The 21,427-nt window shown below is 39.5% G+C and overlaps 1 protein-coding gene across 3 annotated transcripts in view; it reads left to right on the top strand.

The window, feature by feature from the left end:
* The window catches only part of EPHA4 (EPH receptor A4), a 152,939-nt gene that overhangs the window by 66,997 nt on the left and 64,515 nt on the right, over positions 1-21,427 (top strand). For all 3 annotated transcript variants that reach the window (XM_032754358.2, XM_032754360.2, XM_032754363.2), the window contains exon 4: positions 3,739-3,894. In XM_032754358.2, coding sequence (XP_032610249.1) covers positions 3,739-3,894 — 156 coding nt within the window. The remainder of the gene's footprint in view (positions 1-3,738; positions 3,895-21,427) is intronic.

Below are 21,427 nucleotides of genomic sequence, written 5' to 3' on the forward strand. Positions count from 1 at the left end.
TTTTCACATAAAAACTTTTAGAAAAACATAAGCACTGGACTTAGATGCTTGGCCTTACCACTTAACTGTATGACCTTGGACAAGTTACTGAAAACCCTGTTTCTTCATCTGCAAAATGGGAACAGTGATAATGCCTCAAGCTCACAGAATTATTGTGACAATTAAATGACTAATGAACATAAAAACAATGAATACTCAATGAATACTTGATATTTATTTTCACAATTGCTATTATTAGCTACTTTTAGGCACTAAATTAGTTTTAAAATGAACTATAAAGACAATCAGATACTATCAATTATTCTACATTTCTTAAAAAAGCAGAAAAATGACATAGCCATATATATAGAGAGAAAATCTTTCAAATATTAGGTGTAATCAGCTTATTAAATTGGGCATTATACTGTCATGTACACATATCAATGCACCAAAAATCCAGAATATACTACGTTACCAAGACTATCTTAAAATTCGACTTTGTTATGGTAGTGGGTAAGCCAATGAAAGAAGAGTTGGTTCTTCTTATTCCTCCTCCTCTTCTTCCTCCTCCTGCTTCTCCTCCTCCATCTTTTTTTATTTAAAGCCAGCAGAAAGAAATAATTAAAGCAAAGCTAAAGGAATTGAATGCAAAGTTTGCATCATACATGAGAACTAATCTTTTTTCCATGGCATATCTAGAAGATCAAGTAAGACACCCATTCATACGGTTCATTAACTAGTGAAACTAAAGTGGAAATGGGGCAGGAGGAAGTAGTTTGTTGCTCACAAAGTCATTAGTATTCAAAAATACAGTGTAGCAGTTCTCACCTAAAATAGAAGGATGAAAAATACTAACAGTCAATGCTTGTAATGCCAAGTACATCTTTCAGAGGGGTTTTGTTTAGAATAAAAGAGATAGTGAAAGTTTTAAGATGCTAGTAAGTAGTGAATAAATGCAGAATGTACTTACACATTTATGTACCAAGTGCTGGAAGGCTGTGCACCACACAGAGCAAAGAAATGTACTAAACCATCAATTTACTAGGTCATTTTAAATGTAGGCAGCAAAATGGCTGTGTGCGTGAAAAGCCACTACTATATTTTGAGACAGCCTTTCTAAGAATCCTGAAATATTAATAACATGGTCTTAATGTAGTTGGAGACAAAAGAATGTGTTAAGGGTAGCAAGGCTGCCGAGAATAGCACAATGACAATTTTGTATTTTCTGCCTGTGTTTTATAAAAGCAAAAGGAAAAGAGTGTGTGTTTAAAGAACAGCAGCCTTCAATTTTCCAAATTGGTATAAAACTGTATTTCCCAAATGAATTCACATATATTTATTCCTGGTGACATATTAATACCAGCTTCGAGGAAAAATAGGAAAAAATACAAACTTGCAAATGCACTTTTTTCTTAAATTCACATAATATATACAACAAGTTTTTGCACTGTAAGAAATTTAATGAAATTGAAGGAAACATTTTCCATTTTGATTTTTGCAAAAGATGACTTTAATTTTTTAACTGGAAGTAGTCTTATCAGAATAGCTTTTCAAATATGCCATTTGGACTTTGTAATAATCAGTCACTGGACAGTTTCTTGTTCTTGTTGATCTTCTACTCCCACTGTGAGTTTTTCATTTTCGATGCTTGTTGAAATTGAAGGGTGCATGAGAATCAGTCAGTGATTTGCAGTTTTCTGCAAACATTCAGATGTGAAAAAAAATGCAAGCATTTTGTGCCTTCTTTGCAGTCCTGAGTTGCCACGAGTTGCTTTTGTCGACTGCGATTGACTGAGTGACAGGTGGGACCCAGTGGGTTTGTGTTCCTGTTCAGAGACTCATAGTGTTTGATGTGGGAAAGCCGGGCTTGGCCCCCAGTCCTTCTTCCTGCCAAAGTCAGGGCTTCTGATTTTAATCAAAACCCTAGGGCCATCTTAAGCATGACCAGAAAAGCACCTTGCAAGCTGAACCTTATCTAATTATGCAATGTGTATAAACTTGAGACACATAAATCTCAGTCATTGGAGCAACTTGTTTTTCTAAGATGCTCCGGTCCAGTGAAAGACGAAAGCAAACAAGGGAGAGATTGATCTCCCAGCACTTTTATTGTCAGTGCTCCACACGTCATAAAGTTTTGGCTTGTTAAAGAAAATTCCATAAACAACTTTAGTTAGTAAGAGTGAAGTAACTGTGTGCCTTCCTGAGCCCCTGCTAAATTCCCTTTCTGCTTGCCATTACAAGAGTATGATTAAGAAAATGCCAAAAGGATATGCGAGTGGGTGGAACAGACTTCAACTGGAAGCCATACAGATGCTTGATGGATGAGTAGTGACAGTGAGATGATGGCACTATCTCCAGAGAGAATCAAGCAGTTTCATGGATCTCTTTCTAGTACTCATTTCAATAAGATCTGCTGCGTTGCTAGCAAGGTTGTTCTGTTTTGGCTGCCAGGCTGATGGAAAATGGCTGATAGGTCCTTCTCCCCACTGCTGTTTCTGATAGTATAGACAAGTCCTGAGGACATGATGAATGAAAAGAAATGGGACTGAATCATGCTGGAAAGATTGTGGGTTACTCGCACATTTTCTTTGAACCTCTGGTGTTATGAAATAACTTTACTCTTAATGGCCTTGTCTCTGTGGGTTTAATGCTGATGGTGTCGGTCAATTTTTATTTGGGGTTGAGACGGATTTGAGAGGCGATCCTGAAAGGCCATGGGGGAAGAAAAAAGAGTGGGGAGCAAGTAGTCATTATTTTTTATTATGAGTTTTCCTAGAATTAGTGAGTTTTTCCACACTAGTAAAAGTAGTCCTTAGTGTCAGTATGATGACAGTGTCAGTGTGACGTTTATGAAGATGAAGTCATGGAAAGCACGTCAGGTGTATAAAAAACTATATGGCCCGTGTTCTCTACACCAGGCTGTCGGGAGGCGTGTGCATTGCGGGGGAAGGGTGCTGGAAAAATGGAAAGAGGGAAAAACAGGAGGGTTTTATGAGCTTGAAAATAGACACAAAATATTCACTGAACAAAAAACAAATCTTAGCATACTATATTCCAAAATCTACAGTTGATAGTTTTTATTATTTCACCCTGAAACAGTGACCCGTGCCTTACAAACTCGTCTTTTTTACTTGGTTGCCTTTGTTGATCTTTCGATTTGGTTCTTTCCGTAGCTGTAATTAGGGAATAATCACCAACTGGTTTTTTTGTTAGCACTTGGATACACTTCCCACTGGTTGGCTAAAGGCTACACTCTGAAATTCCATAGCATGTGACTAAGCATACAGGCTTTGAGGGCAGAACACTTGGGGTCAAAGCTGGGTGCTGACACTTAGCAGATGTATAGTCTTGTGCCCGCAATTAACTGCTCAAAGCTGAAATTCCTCACTTCTAAGGTAGAGATAATGCCTGTAGAAAAGGGGTGCCATAAGAATTAAGCAGCGTAATGTGTATAAAGGGTATCTGGCACATAGAAAGGCATTCAGTAAACTTTGCTGTGCTTTTCCTTGATTCTGCCAGGTTTAAGAAAATTTCTTCCTTTGGACTTCTTGTCACCTGACCAGGAATGTTAATGGCCCTTAAAGAGCGACTATACTCAATGAATGTTTTTGGTTGCATCACCTGCATTTCAAGCCACATGATCGCTAATGATTAGCAAGAATGTCTCCCTTCTTCTGAATCAAGGAGGTGGCTTTGCATTTTTGCTTTGCTGTATTTGCAGTGGTTTATATTTGTTTGTTTTTTTCTTCTTCCCTGCAGCTTGCAAAATTGGATATTACAAGGCTCTCTCCACGGATGCCACCTGTGCCAAGTGCCCACCCCACAGCTACTCTGTCTGGGAAGGAGCCACCTCGTGCACCTGTGACCGAGGCTTTTTCAGAGCTGACAACGATGCTGCCTCTATGCCCTGCACCCGTAAGTTGTATGCTTGTCTCTCATTCCTGTGATGCCAACAGCTTTCATTACCATCTAGCAAGGCACTGCCAGATCTTCTCCCAGGATAATCATGCAGGGGGCACTTGAGATCAAACATTCATCCTTTCTCAACCTTTCTCAATCATAGCAGGGGAAATGCTTGTAAAAAGAAAGGGTCTTTCCCACTGCTTCTCGTTGCCTTCAGTGTTCACAGCTGCCTACAGACTACTTGGTGGAAAAGAGATTGAGTGTTCAGAGGTTGTCTGACAGTGTAATTAGAGCTGAGATTGGAATTTATTAGTGGCTTTGCCATTGCACTGAGGACTTGGGGAAGCTTGACAACTGGCAGGAGAAACAGGTAGACGGCAGGGTTTGGGAATGTGGTTTCAGTCTGTAAAGGACAGCTCAGTGTGCACTGAGATCATTGCTTATGTTGTCATTACACCTCTTCCTTCTCTACTCATAGTTTTGTGTTCATAACACTTAGGCCCAAATCCTAATAAATGCTTGTTTAATGATAGCATTTAATAAATGCTGGGTTAATGAATGGATGAGGCTGGGAAGCTTGGTATGAAGAGCAGGAGTGAAGAAATATTTTCTCACACTTTATATGGACAGTGTTCCTAGGTGTTACCATTCCTTTCATGTACACTTGGGGCTTCACAGACCCTACAATGGCTGTGACCTTGATCGGAACAGGGAGCACTGGGCCCATGAATTTCCATTAGGTGAATCTGTGCTTGGAGGGCTAGCCTCATGGCTCAGCTCAGACACCTTCCACAGATTTTGAGTTTGTTTCCCAGCCTGTTGTGTAGTTGGGTGACTGTTGAGTCTCTTCAGTCTGTTTTCTCACCTGGAGAATGGAGTTAATAATGGTGCCTCCTAATGGTTGTTGGTATTAAACAGCCTCATGTTGTTTATGTGCTATGTACATCACATAGAATGATGCCACTTTCATATATTTTAGCTTCGGCTGGGAGCAGTGGCTCACGCCTGTAATCCCAGCACTTTGGGAGGCTGAGGTGGACGGATTACCTGAGGTCAGGAGTTCGAGACTAGCCTGGTCAACATGGTGAAACCCTGTCTCTATTAAAAATACAAAAATTAGCTGGCATGGTGGCTGGCGCCTATAATCCCAGCTGCTTGGGAGGCTGAGGCTGGAGAATCACTCGAACCCAGGAGGCAAAGGATGCAGTGAGGTGAGATCGCTCCATTACATTCCAGCTTGGGTGACAAGAGCAAAACTCGGTCTCAAAAAAAAAAAAATATATATATATATATTAGCTTTAGTTATCATTATGACTATTATTATTTTGTTTCCTAACTACTACAAATGGTATTTTGGCCAATCTGGAGCTAACAACCCTGCAAATAAAAGTTTTTTTGGGTATTTGAGCACTTTGGGCCACTGGGCAATCAAGTCCTGTCTTTAAAATGAGTGGAGTCAGACTTCAGGTCTCTCTGACTTTATATTCAAATTGCTATAACCTCCAGATTTTCTTTCATAATGAGCGATAATAATGATGATGATGACAATTTTATAATTATGCCCAGGTAATGTATTAGGTACTTGAAAAAAATCTTAATATGTGGTTTATAAGAAATCTGTAAGGTAGGTATAATCTTTATTTTATAGAAAAGGTAACTGCAAGCTCAGAAATGTTAAGGAACACGCCCAAGATCACACCCTACCTTGGACAGAGTTGTACAACCTGAAGACTCACCTAGTTTCTATTTTATATTATTATTATATTTATATTTTATATTATTTCTATTTTATATTATTCTATTATAGAGAATCTGGGAGATTCTCTTGCTGGCTGTCCCAAGTCAAGCATAAACATTCAGAGGTACGGAGAATCCTAGGGTCAGTCTCAGATGTAACTGTTAAAAAGGTTAGATGCAGTAGCTCAGGCCTATAATCCTAGCACTTTGGGAGGCCGAGGCAGGCAGATTATTGAGGTCAGGAGTTCAAGACCAGCCTGGGCAACATCGTGAAACTGTCTCCACTAAAAATACAAAAATTAGACAGACTTTGTGGTGTGAACCTGTAATCCCAGCTGCTCAGAGGCTGAAGCAAGAGAATTGCTTGAACCGGAAGGCAGAGGTTGCAGTGAGCTGAGATTGCACCACTGCACTCCACCCTGGATGACAGAGGAAACTCTGTCATCTCAAAAAAAATAAAAAGAAAAGAAAATAGCCAGGACTGGTGCCTTTCACCTGTGGTCCCAGCTACTTGGGAGGCTGAGGCAGGAGGATCACTTGAGCCTGGGAGGTCAAGGCTGCAGTGAGCTGCATTCACATCACTGCATTCCAGCCTGGGTGACAAAAAAAGACCGTGTCTTAAAAAAAAAAAAACAAAAAAAAACAAAACAAAAAAAAACAGAAAAACTGTAAATAGGCAAGGATTGTTTTTGCTTTCTTTCTTTCCTGTTCCTTCATAGACTAAGAACTTTCTCTGGGTGGCCACTTTTGTTTGAACTCTTCAGTCCCAACCTTTTTCTTTTCCAATGTAAATATTTTCATGCTGTGTTCCATTTGTGTGATTAGTTTAATAATAAACTCCCCATCTTTATCCACACCTGCTACTGACAATTTTCTTGTGGGAATCTGGGACACAATAGTAAACTCAAGGGGAAGTGTTTGGGGCTGACATTTTGAGGATGACCTCAATTTGCATCATGTACTTCTCCACTTACTTTCCATGCAGATAAGGCCCTCTCTAGGTTGAGATTTGATTGTATTATGAGTGTCGTGAAATGTATCTCCGATGGCAGGAAGGCCTGGCTCTTTCTCCCAGGTATTTTTCAGTCTTATGATGCCAACCTGTCTAGCATTTAAGGGGACCATGTGCCCATCACTTTATTACCAAGTCTTGCTACTTGGGAGTTTAGGAAACCTCCAAAGATGGCCATATGTCTGTGTTGCTGGAACATTTGATGTATGTGTAATAAGGCTGTGGTAGTTGAGCCCTTGGAATTGTATTTTTAACTGTTAGCTTTATCTTAAGGATGCAAAGGGGAAAAAGAGAAAATTTGATTTTAGCATATGGATGGACCAAAAAGTCTAAAAATTAAAGTAACATTTGCATGTTTCAGAAGTCATTTTCCACAAGGTGAAGGGAAAGAAGGCTGGTGGCTTTTTGTGTCATTGTTAAAAGGTCCATGAAAATACCTGCTCTTGGAACTCCTTCTCCTACACTTCACTACTTCAAGGTCTTGTGCATGACTTTACTTACTTATTTATTCATTTTTTTTTTGAGATGGAGTCTCACTCTGTCACCCAGGCTGGAGTGCAATGGTGTGATCTCAGCTCACTGCAACCTCCACCTCCTGGGTTTGTGATTCTCCTGCCTCAGCCTCCCGAGTAGCTGGGACTACAGGCGCCCACCACCACACCTGTTTTTGTTTTTGTTTTTAGTAGAGACAGAGTTTCACCTTATCTGCCAGACTGGTCTTGAACTCCTCACCTGATGTGATCCATGGATCTCAGCCTCTCAGAGCGCTGGGATTACAGGCGTGAGCCACCGCACCCAGCCTTGTGCATTACTTTAATGGTTATCATATCCCACTTACTTTATATGCAGCACTTCAGCTAAGAGGAAACAAAGTGCTGATGGCGACGCCATCAACTTGCTGATCAGATCGCCTTGGCTCTAACCACTGACCAACACTGTGATATTGAGAGAGAGTTTACCCTCACCAGGCCCCAATTTCCTCATCTGTAAGTTGGAATTCTCACCATCTACCTCTGGGGCTGTTTTAAGAACGAAATAAAAAAATATTTGCAAAGGTCTGGCACCTGGTAGGGATCTAACAAATGTTTGTTCTCTTCCTCTTTTATTTCCAGCTGGTCACTTCCTTCCCCAAACTGCCTCCACAGCAGGTTGACAGCTTATCTCACTGCCTATCAGTGACTTTACCCTTGAGTGCATAATTAAATTACTTGATGGCTGCCCTGTACCCCAGGATTTCTGGTGGGGGGGTAGGACTCAGGCATCAGTATTTTCAAAAATCGGTCTGTTAATTTATTGTACAGTTAAGGTTCAGACCCCTCCAACGGAACTAAAATTTTTTTTTTTTTTTTTTTTGAGACCGAGTTTTGCTCTTGTCACCCTGGCTGTAGTGCAATGGCACAATCTTGGCTCACTGCAACCTCTGCCTCCTGGGTTCAAGTGATTCTCCTGCCTCAGCCTCCCAAGTAGCTGGGATTACAGGCACACGCCACCACATCTGGCTAATTTTTTGTATTTTTAGTAGAGACAGGGTTTCACCATGTTGGCCAGGCTGGTCTTGAACTCCAGACCTCAGGTAATCCACCTGCATCAGCTTCCCAAAGTGCTGGGATTACAGGAATGAGCCACCACACCCAGCCAACAGAACTAAATTTGTAAGTATTTTTTTAAACTTAAACATTAACTGCACAAGCCTCTGAAGACTTCCTCTGAGATAGGGATAATCAGAGAAGTGACTATACTTTGCTGATAATAGACACAGTCGTAAGTCAGGCAGCAGAACTGGATTCTAATTCTTAGCCTATGGCTTTTCCTCTCGACATCTCCCTTCCTAGTGAATATAGTGGACCTGTATTGTCTAGTACTGTAGACACTTGACACATGTGGCTATTTAACCTTAAAGTCATTAAGTTAAAATTCAGGTTCTTATTTAAACTTGGCACATTTTGAGTGCTCAATAGCCATATGTGGCTAGTGGAGACTATACTGGACAGCAGACCCAGAGAACGTTTCTATCACCGAGAAAGTTCTATTGGACAATACTGTAGTAGACCTTCTAACAGAGAAGACAGTAGGAGTTTCTCAACCTCTTGTTCAGATGACCCACAGAGTAACTCTCCCCACTCGCACGCTGCCCCCAGCTTTATCGGATTCTCTTGACAAGATGTGGGGATGGGAAGGAGCATAAACATCAGGGATCCTTTCAAACTGATTCCAGCCTCTAATCAGTTCTTACCAGTTGGTTAAGCCAGGTGACAAACCCAATTCCCTTGTGCTGACAGCCATGATAATCAGGCACCTTCTTTGTTCATTATGCTGTCTTTAACCCCAGCATTCTTATGCAGCCTCGCATTTAGTGATCGCTCACTGTGACGGCACACTAATGAAGAAATAAAACACACTATCTGAGACTCATTCTTCTAGCCAAAGAGAGACTGTGCTCCACTGGCTTGTAAAATCAGGTTTTTGTTCACTTGGAGAACGATTAGACCAGGTGAATATAAGTAGCATTGGCTAATTTAGAAGGAAACTGCCTAGGAAGTTTGCACCATCGACACTGCTGGAGAGCTTAAGAGAATTTAATCATAAACAAACTTTACCTTTGGGAATACTTTTGGTGGAGCCTCTGGTTAGGTTAACATAAATGGCTGCCTGTGAGATGTACTGAGATGTTTCTATGGAAGCACCATCAGAATATTTTCTAGAAAATAGCCCATAACTATTTAGAACAGGGAATTTAGAACAGAGCTTTTTAAACATCCACATGCACAAAAATCACGTGGAAATCACCTGTGGATTAGGAGGAGCGAGGTTAGGCCTGAGATTCTGTTTCTGACAAGTTCCCAGGTGAGGCTGAAGCTACTGATCTGTAAAACCATCTTTAGGCAGCAAGGATTTAGATTCCCTGCCCCACGGCTGTCAGGAGACAGGAGATTCTGTTTTGATGCCTGTAACTTTCAGACCTGTTCTTCAGCTCAGTGGTGACTCTAGAAAGGTATTTCATGGATTCTGATCATTCTCCCTTAATGGAAATGGAATACTTCATTTGTGTCCTGTATGAAGAAAATCTAGCCTGGGTAGACTCATATAACCAAATGCACTCACTGTGGAATTATTTTTCTTTTTAATTTTGCTGTTGGTTGTTTGTTTCTTCCAGAATCCTCACTAAGTTATTGCCAGAGAGTAGAAATGTAAATGTTCACCTTAGACCCCTGTATCAGTCAAGAGAGGCAACAGGCTTTTTTTTTTTTTTTTTTTGGCAACATTGCCAGGACAAGCACCATTATTTCTGCACATTCAGGGCTGCCATTAAAGCTGATGGCAGGATTTTGATTTTATGAATCTTTTCTTAACAGGGATTTTGATGTGATTTTTATTAATGAAATTAATGTCCTTTAACTCTACAAATGACTAGCTCTTTCCCTTCTCCAGATCTGTTTCTCCTTGTTTCCCTTCCCCTTTCTTCTGGAATGCAGTCTGGTTATCAGCAGGACTGGGCATGGTCAACCGCACACCCCTGCAGGAAGACTTCTGATTGTCTTAGTCATGTACTTGCTTGTTCAATGATTGTAGTGAGCAAGATCTTCTTTTCCCCCACTGGGAAGCTAAATCAATGTTATATTTAAAGTAACTTTCTTTTTCTGCTTTCCTTTTTTTGAGATAGAGTCTAACTCTGTTGCCCAGGCTGGAGTGCAGTGGCGCTATCTCGGCTCACTGCAACTGCCACCTCCCCAGTTAAAGCAATTCTCCTGCCTCAGCCTCCCAAGTAGCTGGGATTTACAGACATGGACCACCTCGCCCAGCTAATATTTTTGTATTTTTAGTAGAGCCTGGGTTTCGCTATGTTGGCCAGGCTGGTCTGGACCTCCTGACCTCAAGTGATCCGTTCGCCTAGGCCTCCCAAAGTGCTGGGATTACAGGCGTGAGTCACTGCACCCGGCATTAAGGTAACTTTATTTTCCAACTCCTTATTGTGTTTCAAAATGTGCTAGAAGAGTACCTTGTAAAGGTAGTAAATTGGCTTTGCATATCTAGAAAAATGTAGCTCATCTGTCATTTTGCCACCTTGACTTCTGAGCACTATTACCAGAGTAGTTTTTCGTATTTTTCAATTGGAAATCTGTCCTTGTGCTTTTGGGTGCTCTTTATTTAACTTGTTTGATGAAACTTATTAGAGCCTGGTGATTGGGAACACTCTGTAAATGAGAGATTATTATTTTAGATTGCCAACTTGAAGGGCCTTCACGAATCTGTCTCCAAGTAAACGGCCTTGAATAATTCAGTCAGCTGTGCCAAACAAACAAAGAGTGATTGATTGATACTTAGACGTGGCCGAAAATATTCCAAAATTGCAGCTTTTAAGACAATTTATACTAGGAGAGCTCAGAGCTAATGAGGGCAGATTTACTAAGATCTATGACCAGAGGTCCTGATTTGAAAAAGCTTTCTCCAGGTTTACATTATCAAGAAATTGAAACAGCCAAGTTCCAAACAACAAACATCACTTACTTTGTCTCTACATTTGCCTTTTCTAATTGAATTCAGTGCGCTGCTGTATTTCCTCCAGAAAGTGTATTGTTTTAAAATTACCATTTCAGTTCTATTACTCAAAGCCCTCGCTGCTAATGCTTTCTGACAGTTATCAACATAATGAACCATAATGAAATGATGAGCAATCTTCGGTGGAAACCCAATGTTGATTCCACCGGTGCTGTGTGACTGTGTTGTTAAAATTTGAATGCAAATTAAAATAACATCGTCCTTACTTGTTTCCAAGGTCAGGAGAAGGGAGGGACTCTTTTCCTTTTCTATTTTTTTATTTTTATTTTTTATTTTTTTAAGTGCTTTAATTTTGGGAATCTCACATCCATTTTCAAACAAGCTCTTGAAGGTGCCCCTGATACTCTGTTCAATTCTCTACCCCAAAGATTTACATGCTTAGCAGGTCTGGCTAAGGGATTTGGGGAGGGATGTCTAGAGCAAGGCTTTGATGTATAAACCATAGGATAAAATGCAGCCTTCAGTTTCAAGTAAACTACATTTTTTTTTTTATCTACCCGAAAGCATATTTCTTTTTGCTTTAGAGCTGCAAGTAACTAATCATATAATGATGGGGGAGGCATACATTCTATGAAATAGGTCAGTGAGGGTGCAGTTAGCTCTAGTGAAAGACTAGTTAGAAAAGTGAGAACAAAGGCCAAAAATTCCCAAAGTGTCATTAATGAAAGTGTTTCAGAAGATTCATTGGTTGATCTCTAGCCTTTTTATCATTCATGCAATCAATCATTTCCATGAACATATTTTTATGAAAAATCTCAAATCCAAGTTTTCCAGGGGAATTTCTCATTCCATGTCATTTATCAAATTTGCAATGTAATAGTATAGTTTCATACTGCATTCCATTTGTCACAGGACAAAAACTCAAATTGAGACACCAACTCCCCCACTGCCAGATTACGTAGTTGGTTTTTAGTTCAGAACATATGGTCCTGCTGCCTGTTAGTTGGTAAGCCAGCTAATGTGTCTGTCCCATGGACTGTACAAACTGATCAAAGCAACCAAAGACATTTGGATGATTCAGATGCAGCCGTCAACGTATGCTGCTGCTTCAGTTAGATCTTAGTAGTTCAACATCTGACATTAGCTAGGGAGTATACCACATTCTTGTTTCTTCCTTTCGCATTGCCTTTCAGCATTTTAGCTACTAAAAGGAAAAAGTACCTCTGGACAACCAAGTGGATGGTTTTTGTTTGAAGAAAATTAAAGATAGAAGGAGAAAGATCACCAGGTGAGCTTCAACGAAGGCACTAGCTAGACCCCAGACTGATCATTTGCCATTTGGTTTTTTGCAAAATTTTAAGAGCCTCATGATATTTCATAAAGATCAGGTATCATCTCACTGAATTCTTTTTTTAAAAAATGCTGTTTTAGCCTCCTCTTTTTTTTTTTCCTCACATACTCCTCATTTTATAGTCATAAACAGCCCATTATGGATTCCACTGGAAAATGCAAAGATTCGAGGGACACTAATATATGCCCAAGTGGAAGGATTGAATAATCTGCCAATGCCATTTAGACAGGTTATTACAATTTTTCTACCACCCTGAATAATTAAGAGTGGCTTGTCATTGACCAAGTCCTGTCATTTCTGGATGCCATTTTTGACACTATGCATGGAAGTCATACAGTGGTTATTCACAGCATGCTTCCATGAAACAAGGTTAATTACACATTTTTCTGAGATCCCCTGGGGTGAGAACGGGGTATCTTCTTTTTTCTTTTTTTAGGACGGAGTCTCACTCTGTCTCCCAGTGGTGCGATCACAGCTCACTGCAACTTCCGCCTCCCAGCTCAAGCAATTCTCCCACCTCAGCCTCCCAGGGTGCTAGGATTACAGAAACGAGCCACCACACTCAGCCCAGGGTATCTTCTTTGCTATCAACATTTAGATTTATGAGAGATTCTGCCATAGAGATATAATTGCCCCTTGCCCTATTCCTGTGGTCCTCCACCTAGAAAAAGAACCTTTAATAGAAACTCCTAGCTACTCTCTTGCACAGAAGGTAGGAACAAGGCAGAAAAGATAATCCCCATAAAAATAATAAAAGAGGATCATCCGGGAAGTAATACTAGCTAGCCGTCGTCATCATGAAGGGCAGGGAAGTGAGGTGAAATTGAACTCTGGGGTGAACTGAGAAAGTTGGAAACTTTCTTTCCAATTCTCAAAAAGAATTTGTAATTATGGGTTATTATTTTCTTTATGTTATTTATATCTCTATGAAAGGGAAGCAGGGTTGTTTAGCCTTGGAGTCAGGGTTTCTGCACAGCTTTGCATATATTGGCTGTCTTAGTTTTGATGATTTGCTTAACTTTTCTTATCTTAGTTTTTGGTAATCAGATTGGTGTGAACAATAAATACTTTTTTGTCAGATTTGATTGCGGCTATTAAATAAGATAAGATATAAAAAAGTGCTTTGCAAGAAAAGTAAATTAATGCACAGGCTAGATAATTTTAAAAATGAAATAATTCTACTTTTCTTGATCTTTGGCATTGTAGCTGTCTTACGTAAAATTGAGAATTTATAAGGCACTTCAGCCATAAACAAGTCATCCTAATAAAAAGAAACCAAACCCTTAATTAACCCAGTAAAAAAAAGACAAAAGATTCCTGGAGAGGAGAATGGGAAAAGGAGATAGAACCAGAAAAATAGGTTATGGGAAAGTCTCACAACAAGAAATGAACCTCTATAGGAAGCCAAGAATTTTTCATGACAGCAGCAAATGATTGATGCATCCAAAAGGTTCTGGTTTAATCATGGACAGCCCTGCTTGGCTGTCTTCATTGTAAAAACACATAAACCCCCATGATAAGAGGTTATGCACTGTTCATATATGTCAGGAGGGATGTCTTTAAAACAGCCATCTTTATGTAAACTAACCCACAGCAGATAGGACTGGGAGAAAGCAATTAGTGGTGGCAACATATACAAATGTCAGGGGAAGCATGGGCTTTATTTCAGAGTCAAAACGTAATGCACCCCAACTGTTGACTCTGCCTTATAACCTGTCTTTCAGCTGGAGAGAGATTAACAACAAAGGCTTATCTGAAGGGTTGAAGGGTTTTACAGCTAAGATGCTGAAGTGCTATTGACAGTCCAAAAGTTGTACATGATTAATGAAGCCTTAGGAAATGGAACTACAGACCCAAGGTGCTGCTTCCTCCAAGATATGTGTTGGACTGGTTGCCTTAGCATTTTAGTGAGGTGACAGTAGTGCTTAAATACATTGATCATGGGAGAGTTACCTTTCTGCCCATGCTCTTGGGAGATGCTCCATTTCCCATCCAGAATGAATTTCATAGCCCAGGCATTGAATTTTAAAATGGCGATTAAAAATCAGTTAAGTATTAAATGTCTGTGATAGCTCTGGAAACCACTCTATCACATGAGACCAGAGACTGGTTTTTCTATCAACTGTCTTCTTGCCTTGGTTGCAGACTTGATTTTCTTTCTTTCTTTTCTTTTTTTTTTTTTTTTTACATTTTGGCATGTGATTGACATTTCTTTTCTTTCTTTCTTGATTATTATTATTATTATTATTATTTTGCTTAGCTTTTGTGACATACAAAAGTGCTATGGCAGTGGTTTTTTTTTTTTTTTTTTTTTTTTTCTTTGTCTCAGTTCATCACTCAGGCTAGAGTACAGTGGCATGATCCCAGCTCATTGCAACCTCCACCTGCCAGGTTCAAGCAATCCTCCCACCTCAGCTTCCCAAGTAGCTGGGACTACAGGAACGTGCCACTACGCCTGGCTAATTTTTACATTTTTTTTGTAGAGACAGGGTTTCACCATGTTTCCCAGGCTGATCTTGAACTCTTGGGCTTGTCAAGCCATCCACCTACCATGGCCTCCCAAAGTTCTGGGATTACAGTCATGAGCCACTGTGCTCAGCATAGTGCTATGTCAGTGATGCTTCTGATTAGTGAGCTAGACTGGGCTAAAGCATCATCATTCATTCATTTGTTCATTTAGCAGATACTTATTGAGTATCTACTTGATGTCAGGCATTACTCTGAAGGCTGTAGATATTCTCATAAACCTGAAAAAGAAAAGATTCCTCTTCTCCTGGAGCTTATGTTCTAATGGGAATATAAACAACAAACAAATGAATAAATAAGATAATTGAAGGTTCTCATAAGAAGGAAATTTTTTTAAATGTGATGCAACTGGGTGCATTGGGACAGGGAAAGGGAGGATTTCAGTTTGTGTGAAGTAGTCAGGAATGAGAACTATTCCAGGGATAAGAAGTCAGTTAGTCAAAGGGCTGGGAGTGAGAATTCCAAGCAGAGCTACCAGCTCCAAGGTATTTTGAGTTGCATGTGCAAAATTTTGCTAACAATGTGAGTTTTAAAGTTGACTTACTTTTTTCCACAGTTTTGCATTTTGTTGGCACTTTAATTCCAATTGTTATGAGAAATAGCATTTTTAGGTTTATATGGCACATTACACCATATATCAACATATATTTAAGCCCTTTGGCAGAACCCATTTCTGCCAACCCCATTTCGAAATGCAGTTATCATAGCAGGTTTTCATCTTTTACTGGAGTTTCAGTTGCTTCCTGTAAGAAGAAAGAAATGCATTTTCTCTGACTTTGGGTGTGAGGTAGAGTACACAGGGTGCCTGGACTTTCCATAGAATGGTTCATACCAAACTTGTAGACACACTGGAGACATTTATGACTTTAGGTTCAGTGTTGGCTGACGGCTTTTAAATGACATTATTAAGGCTCACACAGATTTCATGTTGGATGTGTAAATACTGGCTTGTGCTAAAGGGGCTACTTTAAATCCTGACGTAAGCCAGCAACTGTGTTCTCTAAACTACTCAAGAATTAAATTTTAGTCTATTCCATGGGAGGAAAGAACTAAGATATGTGGAATTACTGGAATTTTCTTTTATGCTTGGAATATTGCCGTTCTTAAATGTCATATTGACGGTATGTGGTTCATTTCCAGAAGCTTGTTTTTTTTCCCAGAGAAGAGCACATGTTTGGTAAAGGAAGATCAAGATTCCTTTTATAATATAACATGATATGACGTGATATTTTATAATATGATATGATAGTCCTTTGTATCTACTATAATGTGGTTATAGTTTCTTTGGGGCTTAATGCTGTCAAACTCCTGTCAACTGAATGTGAGGTGACATCCCACTAGAAAATAATAATTACCCATTGTAGCACCTTTCTCCGGTACCTGCTGTGTGATGCAGAAAGTATTTCACACCAGTGAAGTGAATGGATGTTCATGAAATGTATCTATAATGGCAAGAAATTCAGTGCCCATTTCTTTCAGAGCAATGAGAAACTCAAGAAATAAGCCATATGTCTCATTTTATTCCCTCCTTAGTCAATAAAGGTAGGTCTAACTTGGACTTTAGCAGCCAGAGTTGTCACCTGGGCTATATAAATAGGTTAATCAGGGGTTCCTGGACTGAGCTTTTTAGATAGGCTCAGGGTATGCTTTTAGTTCCTAGAATTATGTACAGAATTCTGAGGGTGCCAGAGAGCATCTTCCTAGAAAGAAGATGCCTTGCTTTCATCATATTTTCAATAGCATGAAATGGTCTGAAGGTCAATTTTAACTGCCATCTATTTTTGCAGATAAGTTTTCTTGGAGCACAGCCATGCTCATTTGTTAAGGTATTGTCTATGGCTTCTTTGGAGATAGAATAACAGAGCTGAGTAGTTGCTACAGGGAGCAGATGGCCCATAAAGCCCAAAATATTTATTTTCTGGCCAGATCATAAAATTTCTTTACAGAGAAATTATGCTGGCCCCTGTGCAAAAGATTTATAAACTAAAGATTATTGCATTTGACTTCTATTTCTGGGATTGCCATTAATATCTGTGCCACTAAATTATATTACAAATGTAAAGGGCATACTAAATATGAAAACTTTAAAATAGTTGAACATGCTATTTTCATTTTTGGGTGCAGGCACAGAGATAATCCCAGGCTTATATGTGAATTTCATGGGAAATTTACAAATACAACCACAAACGTAAAGGAAGGATGTTTATGTTCCCTTAAATACACTTCAGCATTTGATCAATTTATATTAAGTTGATACAAAAGTAGTTGCCATTTAAAGTAATGACAAAAACCACCATTACTTTTGCACCAATCTAATATTTTAGAATGTCTTGATTTGGGTGAAAAAATTAAAGGCAAAAGCTGTAGTTCCACAAAGACTAATATGGAAAATACCTATCTACCTTTAGAAATGTTAAAATTAAGCTTCTTCAGAGTTAAAGTTTTCCCCGGAGATAAAGCTTTCATGTCTGAGTAAATCACTTCCTGAAATCGAGGTGGAGGAAGAAAAGCGTAATAACCAATCCCAATTTGATAAAACCTTATTTGATAGAACCCACATTTCAAATTCCCAGCCGTCACTGGTTACGCAGCTGTAAAAACAGGACAAGGCAGGTGCTTGCTCTGACATCCACTGCACATATAATCCCTATTTAGTTTCCTTGAGTCTCTGCCTTTTCCCCTAGGTTCCCTATCCATTCCTGCAACTATCTAGGCAACTATCAGGAAGTTATCAAAATGAATAAGAATATTTTTCCTCTCTCCTCTAAAGCAGGTGATAAACACTAGATATACAATAAATGTTTTTTGAATAATGAGTGATTCACAATCCCTCCCAGCAGAAGTAACCACTAATATTTTAATATTTTATATATAGCCCTTTCTACTTTTTCCAAAGTAATTCTAAACCATGAAAAAAAGAGGCAATTGAAACAAACTAGTTACACTGAGTTACCACTTCATAGGTATAAAGCCAATGAATCTGTATGTGAAAAGTTGACTAGTACAGCTTTGGCTCGGAGAAGGCTGCATAGTTCACAGACTTCATACACTGGGTATAAGATGCATTAAAGGACTTCATTAGTTTTTCATTCATTCATTCATTGACTTATCAAACATTTTTTGAAATTTCTGAACGAGGAACTATGGTAGAAAACAAGAAGTGATAAAGACATCAATTATTATCATTATCATTATTATGAGACAGAATCTCACTCTGTCACCCAGGCTGGAGTGCAATGGTGCGATCTCGGCTCACTGCAACCTCCGCCTGCCAGGTTCAAGCGATTCTCCTGCCTCAGCCTCCCGAGTAGCTGGGACTACAGACATGCACCACCACGCCTGGCTAATTTTTTTAATGTATTTTTAGTAGAGACGGGGGTTTCACCATGTTGGCCAGGCTGGTCTTAAACTCCTGACCTCAGATGATCCACTTTGGCCTCCCAAAGTGCTGGGATTATAGGCGTGAGCCACTGTGCCTGGCCAGGACATCAATTCTTGAGGAGCACGTATACTGGTGATAGAAACAGACATGGAATGGTGTCTAAGTAGCAAGACACCATTATATGTTACAAACAAAGCGGGACAGGAAATAAGGAACTGAAATGTCAAACAAGCATAAGGACTGGTGTTATGACAGTCCTGTATTGAAGCTAGTAGTGGGTAGTTTTGAAAACAATAAAATCTTGTCATTCACAATGACCCTCAAGCTACCCGATGGGTGTATGTACTCAGTAGGTTGATTCAGATGTGGAGACTAGAAAATTAGAACAAGTAGAACAGTTAGCCCTTTTTTGTTATAAACCTCATATTTGTAATTGGAGACTTACTGGCAGGTGGACATATTTCTGATGACAAAGGCAATCACTGTGTCAGAAATTTAATTGCTTCTAAATAGCCAGACACAATACTTACAAAAATGAAAGAGAAAATAATTGGAATTAGGTTTTTCACTTCTGGATGCCTTGTATTTATTAAAAGGAGAGCTCAGGTTACTCAGAATACCAGTTTTCTCTTCTTTTTAGCCATCTCTGTAGGTAATTGTTTACTAAGATGTTGCCGTTCAGTATAACTACAGGCCCAGATTGGCTTTTGACTGTATTCAAGTGCATATTTGTTTCTCATTGTCTTGAGAATAGAATACTTTTATTCCTAAAGAGGAGATGGGCCCTCCCTTTAAATGAGAAACACACTTATATATTTGTAATCTTTTAATTGGCAGGAGTTTAAAAATAAAAGAAACCACAATCCCACAAGCACAGCATACCACCATTATGATTTTAATTTGTAAAGCATGTGTCCTCTCCCAGGTTTTTTTCCAGACCAACATCATAGTCACACTGGATGGGTTTTCTATACTTTGTTTTCCCCTCTATAATATGACTTCGTTATACTCCAATTTCGAGGCAGTGACGATGTCCCCACAAAGCTGTCACTCTCTATGATAGCAAAGCATAAAACATATGCAGTACGATTCACCAGCATTGAACTTGAGTTTGCCTAATTCTCAGTCTTGAGCGTCCACCCTAGAGCTTTCCTTCAGAATCGCTGCCCACAGGAAGAGGGCTGCCCCAGGTTAGCACGTGTTTTCGTGCCAGCCCTCCATTTTGAAATCCTGCAGCATCTTTGTATTTTTTTTTCCACGTGGAAGTGCTATATCTCTGAGTCCTGAAACCATTTAGTTTTCTGCTCCATTTCTTCTCTGTTTAGACACTGCCATGCCCCGTCCTACATACTAATTACTGACTTTTTGCTTCTGTGGTGCTTAATTCATTGTGTCACATTTTCCCATGTGAAAGTGGACCAGGAACCTTGGCAAGGAGGTTAATGGATTTCAGAGTCACTCTTATTTAACCCTGGAAGTCACAGCAAAAGAAGAACCAATGACTGACCCATTTTATAAACCAAGCCATGGTCAGCTTCAGCTACAGACTGGTAATAGATTTCACTATGGTGGCAAGCATTACAGAATTAAAACAGGGCTGAAGATAGCGCACTGCCACCTCCATGTTTGCCTTCTCAAACTGCGGCTGAAATTTTTCATTTTGCCATCATTATACCTTTAGTGAAGAACACATGGTGGAATAAAAATAACTCCAAATGGCAGATAGTACTTTTGGATTTCAGTCAAATTCTGTCACTAATTAGATTGCATGAACTTTCAGTATTATTAGATTTACTTTCCAGATCTCAGCTTCCTTGTCTTTAAAATAAGGGTATTTGTCCAAATGATTTTAACATCCTATGTGGCACTTAGAGTCGGTGATTTTGTGTACTTCGTTTATTCAAAAAGCATTCATTTGTCATTATGTTCCAGTTACCATGCTAAAAACTGTAAATGCAGTTTTGAAATCTAAACAAGAAAGACATTTGTATTTTCTCTCTGAGGACTTATATGAAGTAATCTTCCCTTTAATACAAATTTTACAATACTTTTGTGAAATGTTTTAAAGGTTTGCATTTTTCTAAGTTTCACAGGATGGGGAGCTGATCTTAATGCTTAAAGAGGTTGTTTGTAATTAGTCCTGAGGGGAGTTTGGGAAGTCCTGCTTACCTTGTTAAAATAAAGTCTTCAATAAGTGGCATTAGGAGAAAAGGAGAGTGAATTACCCTTATTAAATGTTACCACTAAAAAATAATTGGCCATTAATCACTGCAAGCTATGTAATAAATACTGAATATAATTCCTTATTTATAGGTTACCTCTTCCAATTCTATCTCAACAGCCATTTTGAACAGTATGTTTCATTGTAGTAGACTAGGTAAAGCTCATCCAAGCTATTGCAAGCCTCCTGTTAACTTTCTTCTCCTGAGAAACTTGTACTAATTTCCTGCAAAGTAGCCATTTCAATTACATTAGAAGTAGTATAGATAACAGTGATCAAGAAACCTCAAATTTTTCTTAAAACTCATTTTGCTCATCTCTTGGAAGACTGAAATGGGAAAGAAATAGCTTTCCAGCTGTCAAACTGAGTAGATATGTCTCATTTGAGTGCGGCAGCTACCTTTTAAGCCTTTGGAACTGGTTCAGACCAAGGAAATTCCCTCTCCCTTCTCCCAGCCTGATTCTTCCACTTGAAGGCAGTTTGTGTCACAATTTTTTTGCCATATTAAGACCAATCATGGCCGGGCACGGTGGCTCACACCTGTAATCCCAGCACTTTGGGAGGCCCAAGGTAGGCCAATCACTTGAGATCAGGAGTTCAAGACCAGCCTGGCCAACATGGCCAAACCCCACCAAAGGTAGCGGGTGTGGTGGCACACACCTGTATTTTCAGCTACTTAGGAGGCTGAGGCATGAGAATTGCTTGAACCTGGGAGGCGAATGTTGCAGTGAGCTGAGATCACACCACCGCACTCCAGCCTGGGTGACAGAGCAAGACTCCATCACACATACACACACACACACACACACACACACACAC

The sequence above is a fragment of the Hylobates moloch genome, unplaced genomic scaffold (genome assembly GCF_009828535.3).
Source record: "Hylobates moloch isolate HMO894 unplaced genomic scaffold, HMol_V3 SCAFFOLD_1, whole genome shotgun sequence".
Taxonomy (NCBI): Eukaryota; Metazoa; Chordata; class Mammalia; order Primates; family Hylobatidae; genus Hylobates; species Hylobates moloch.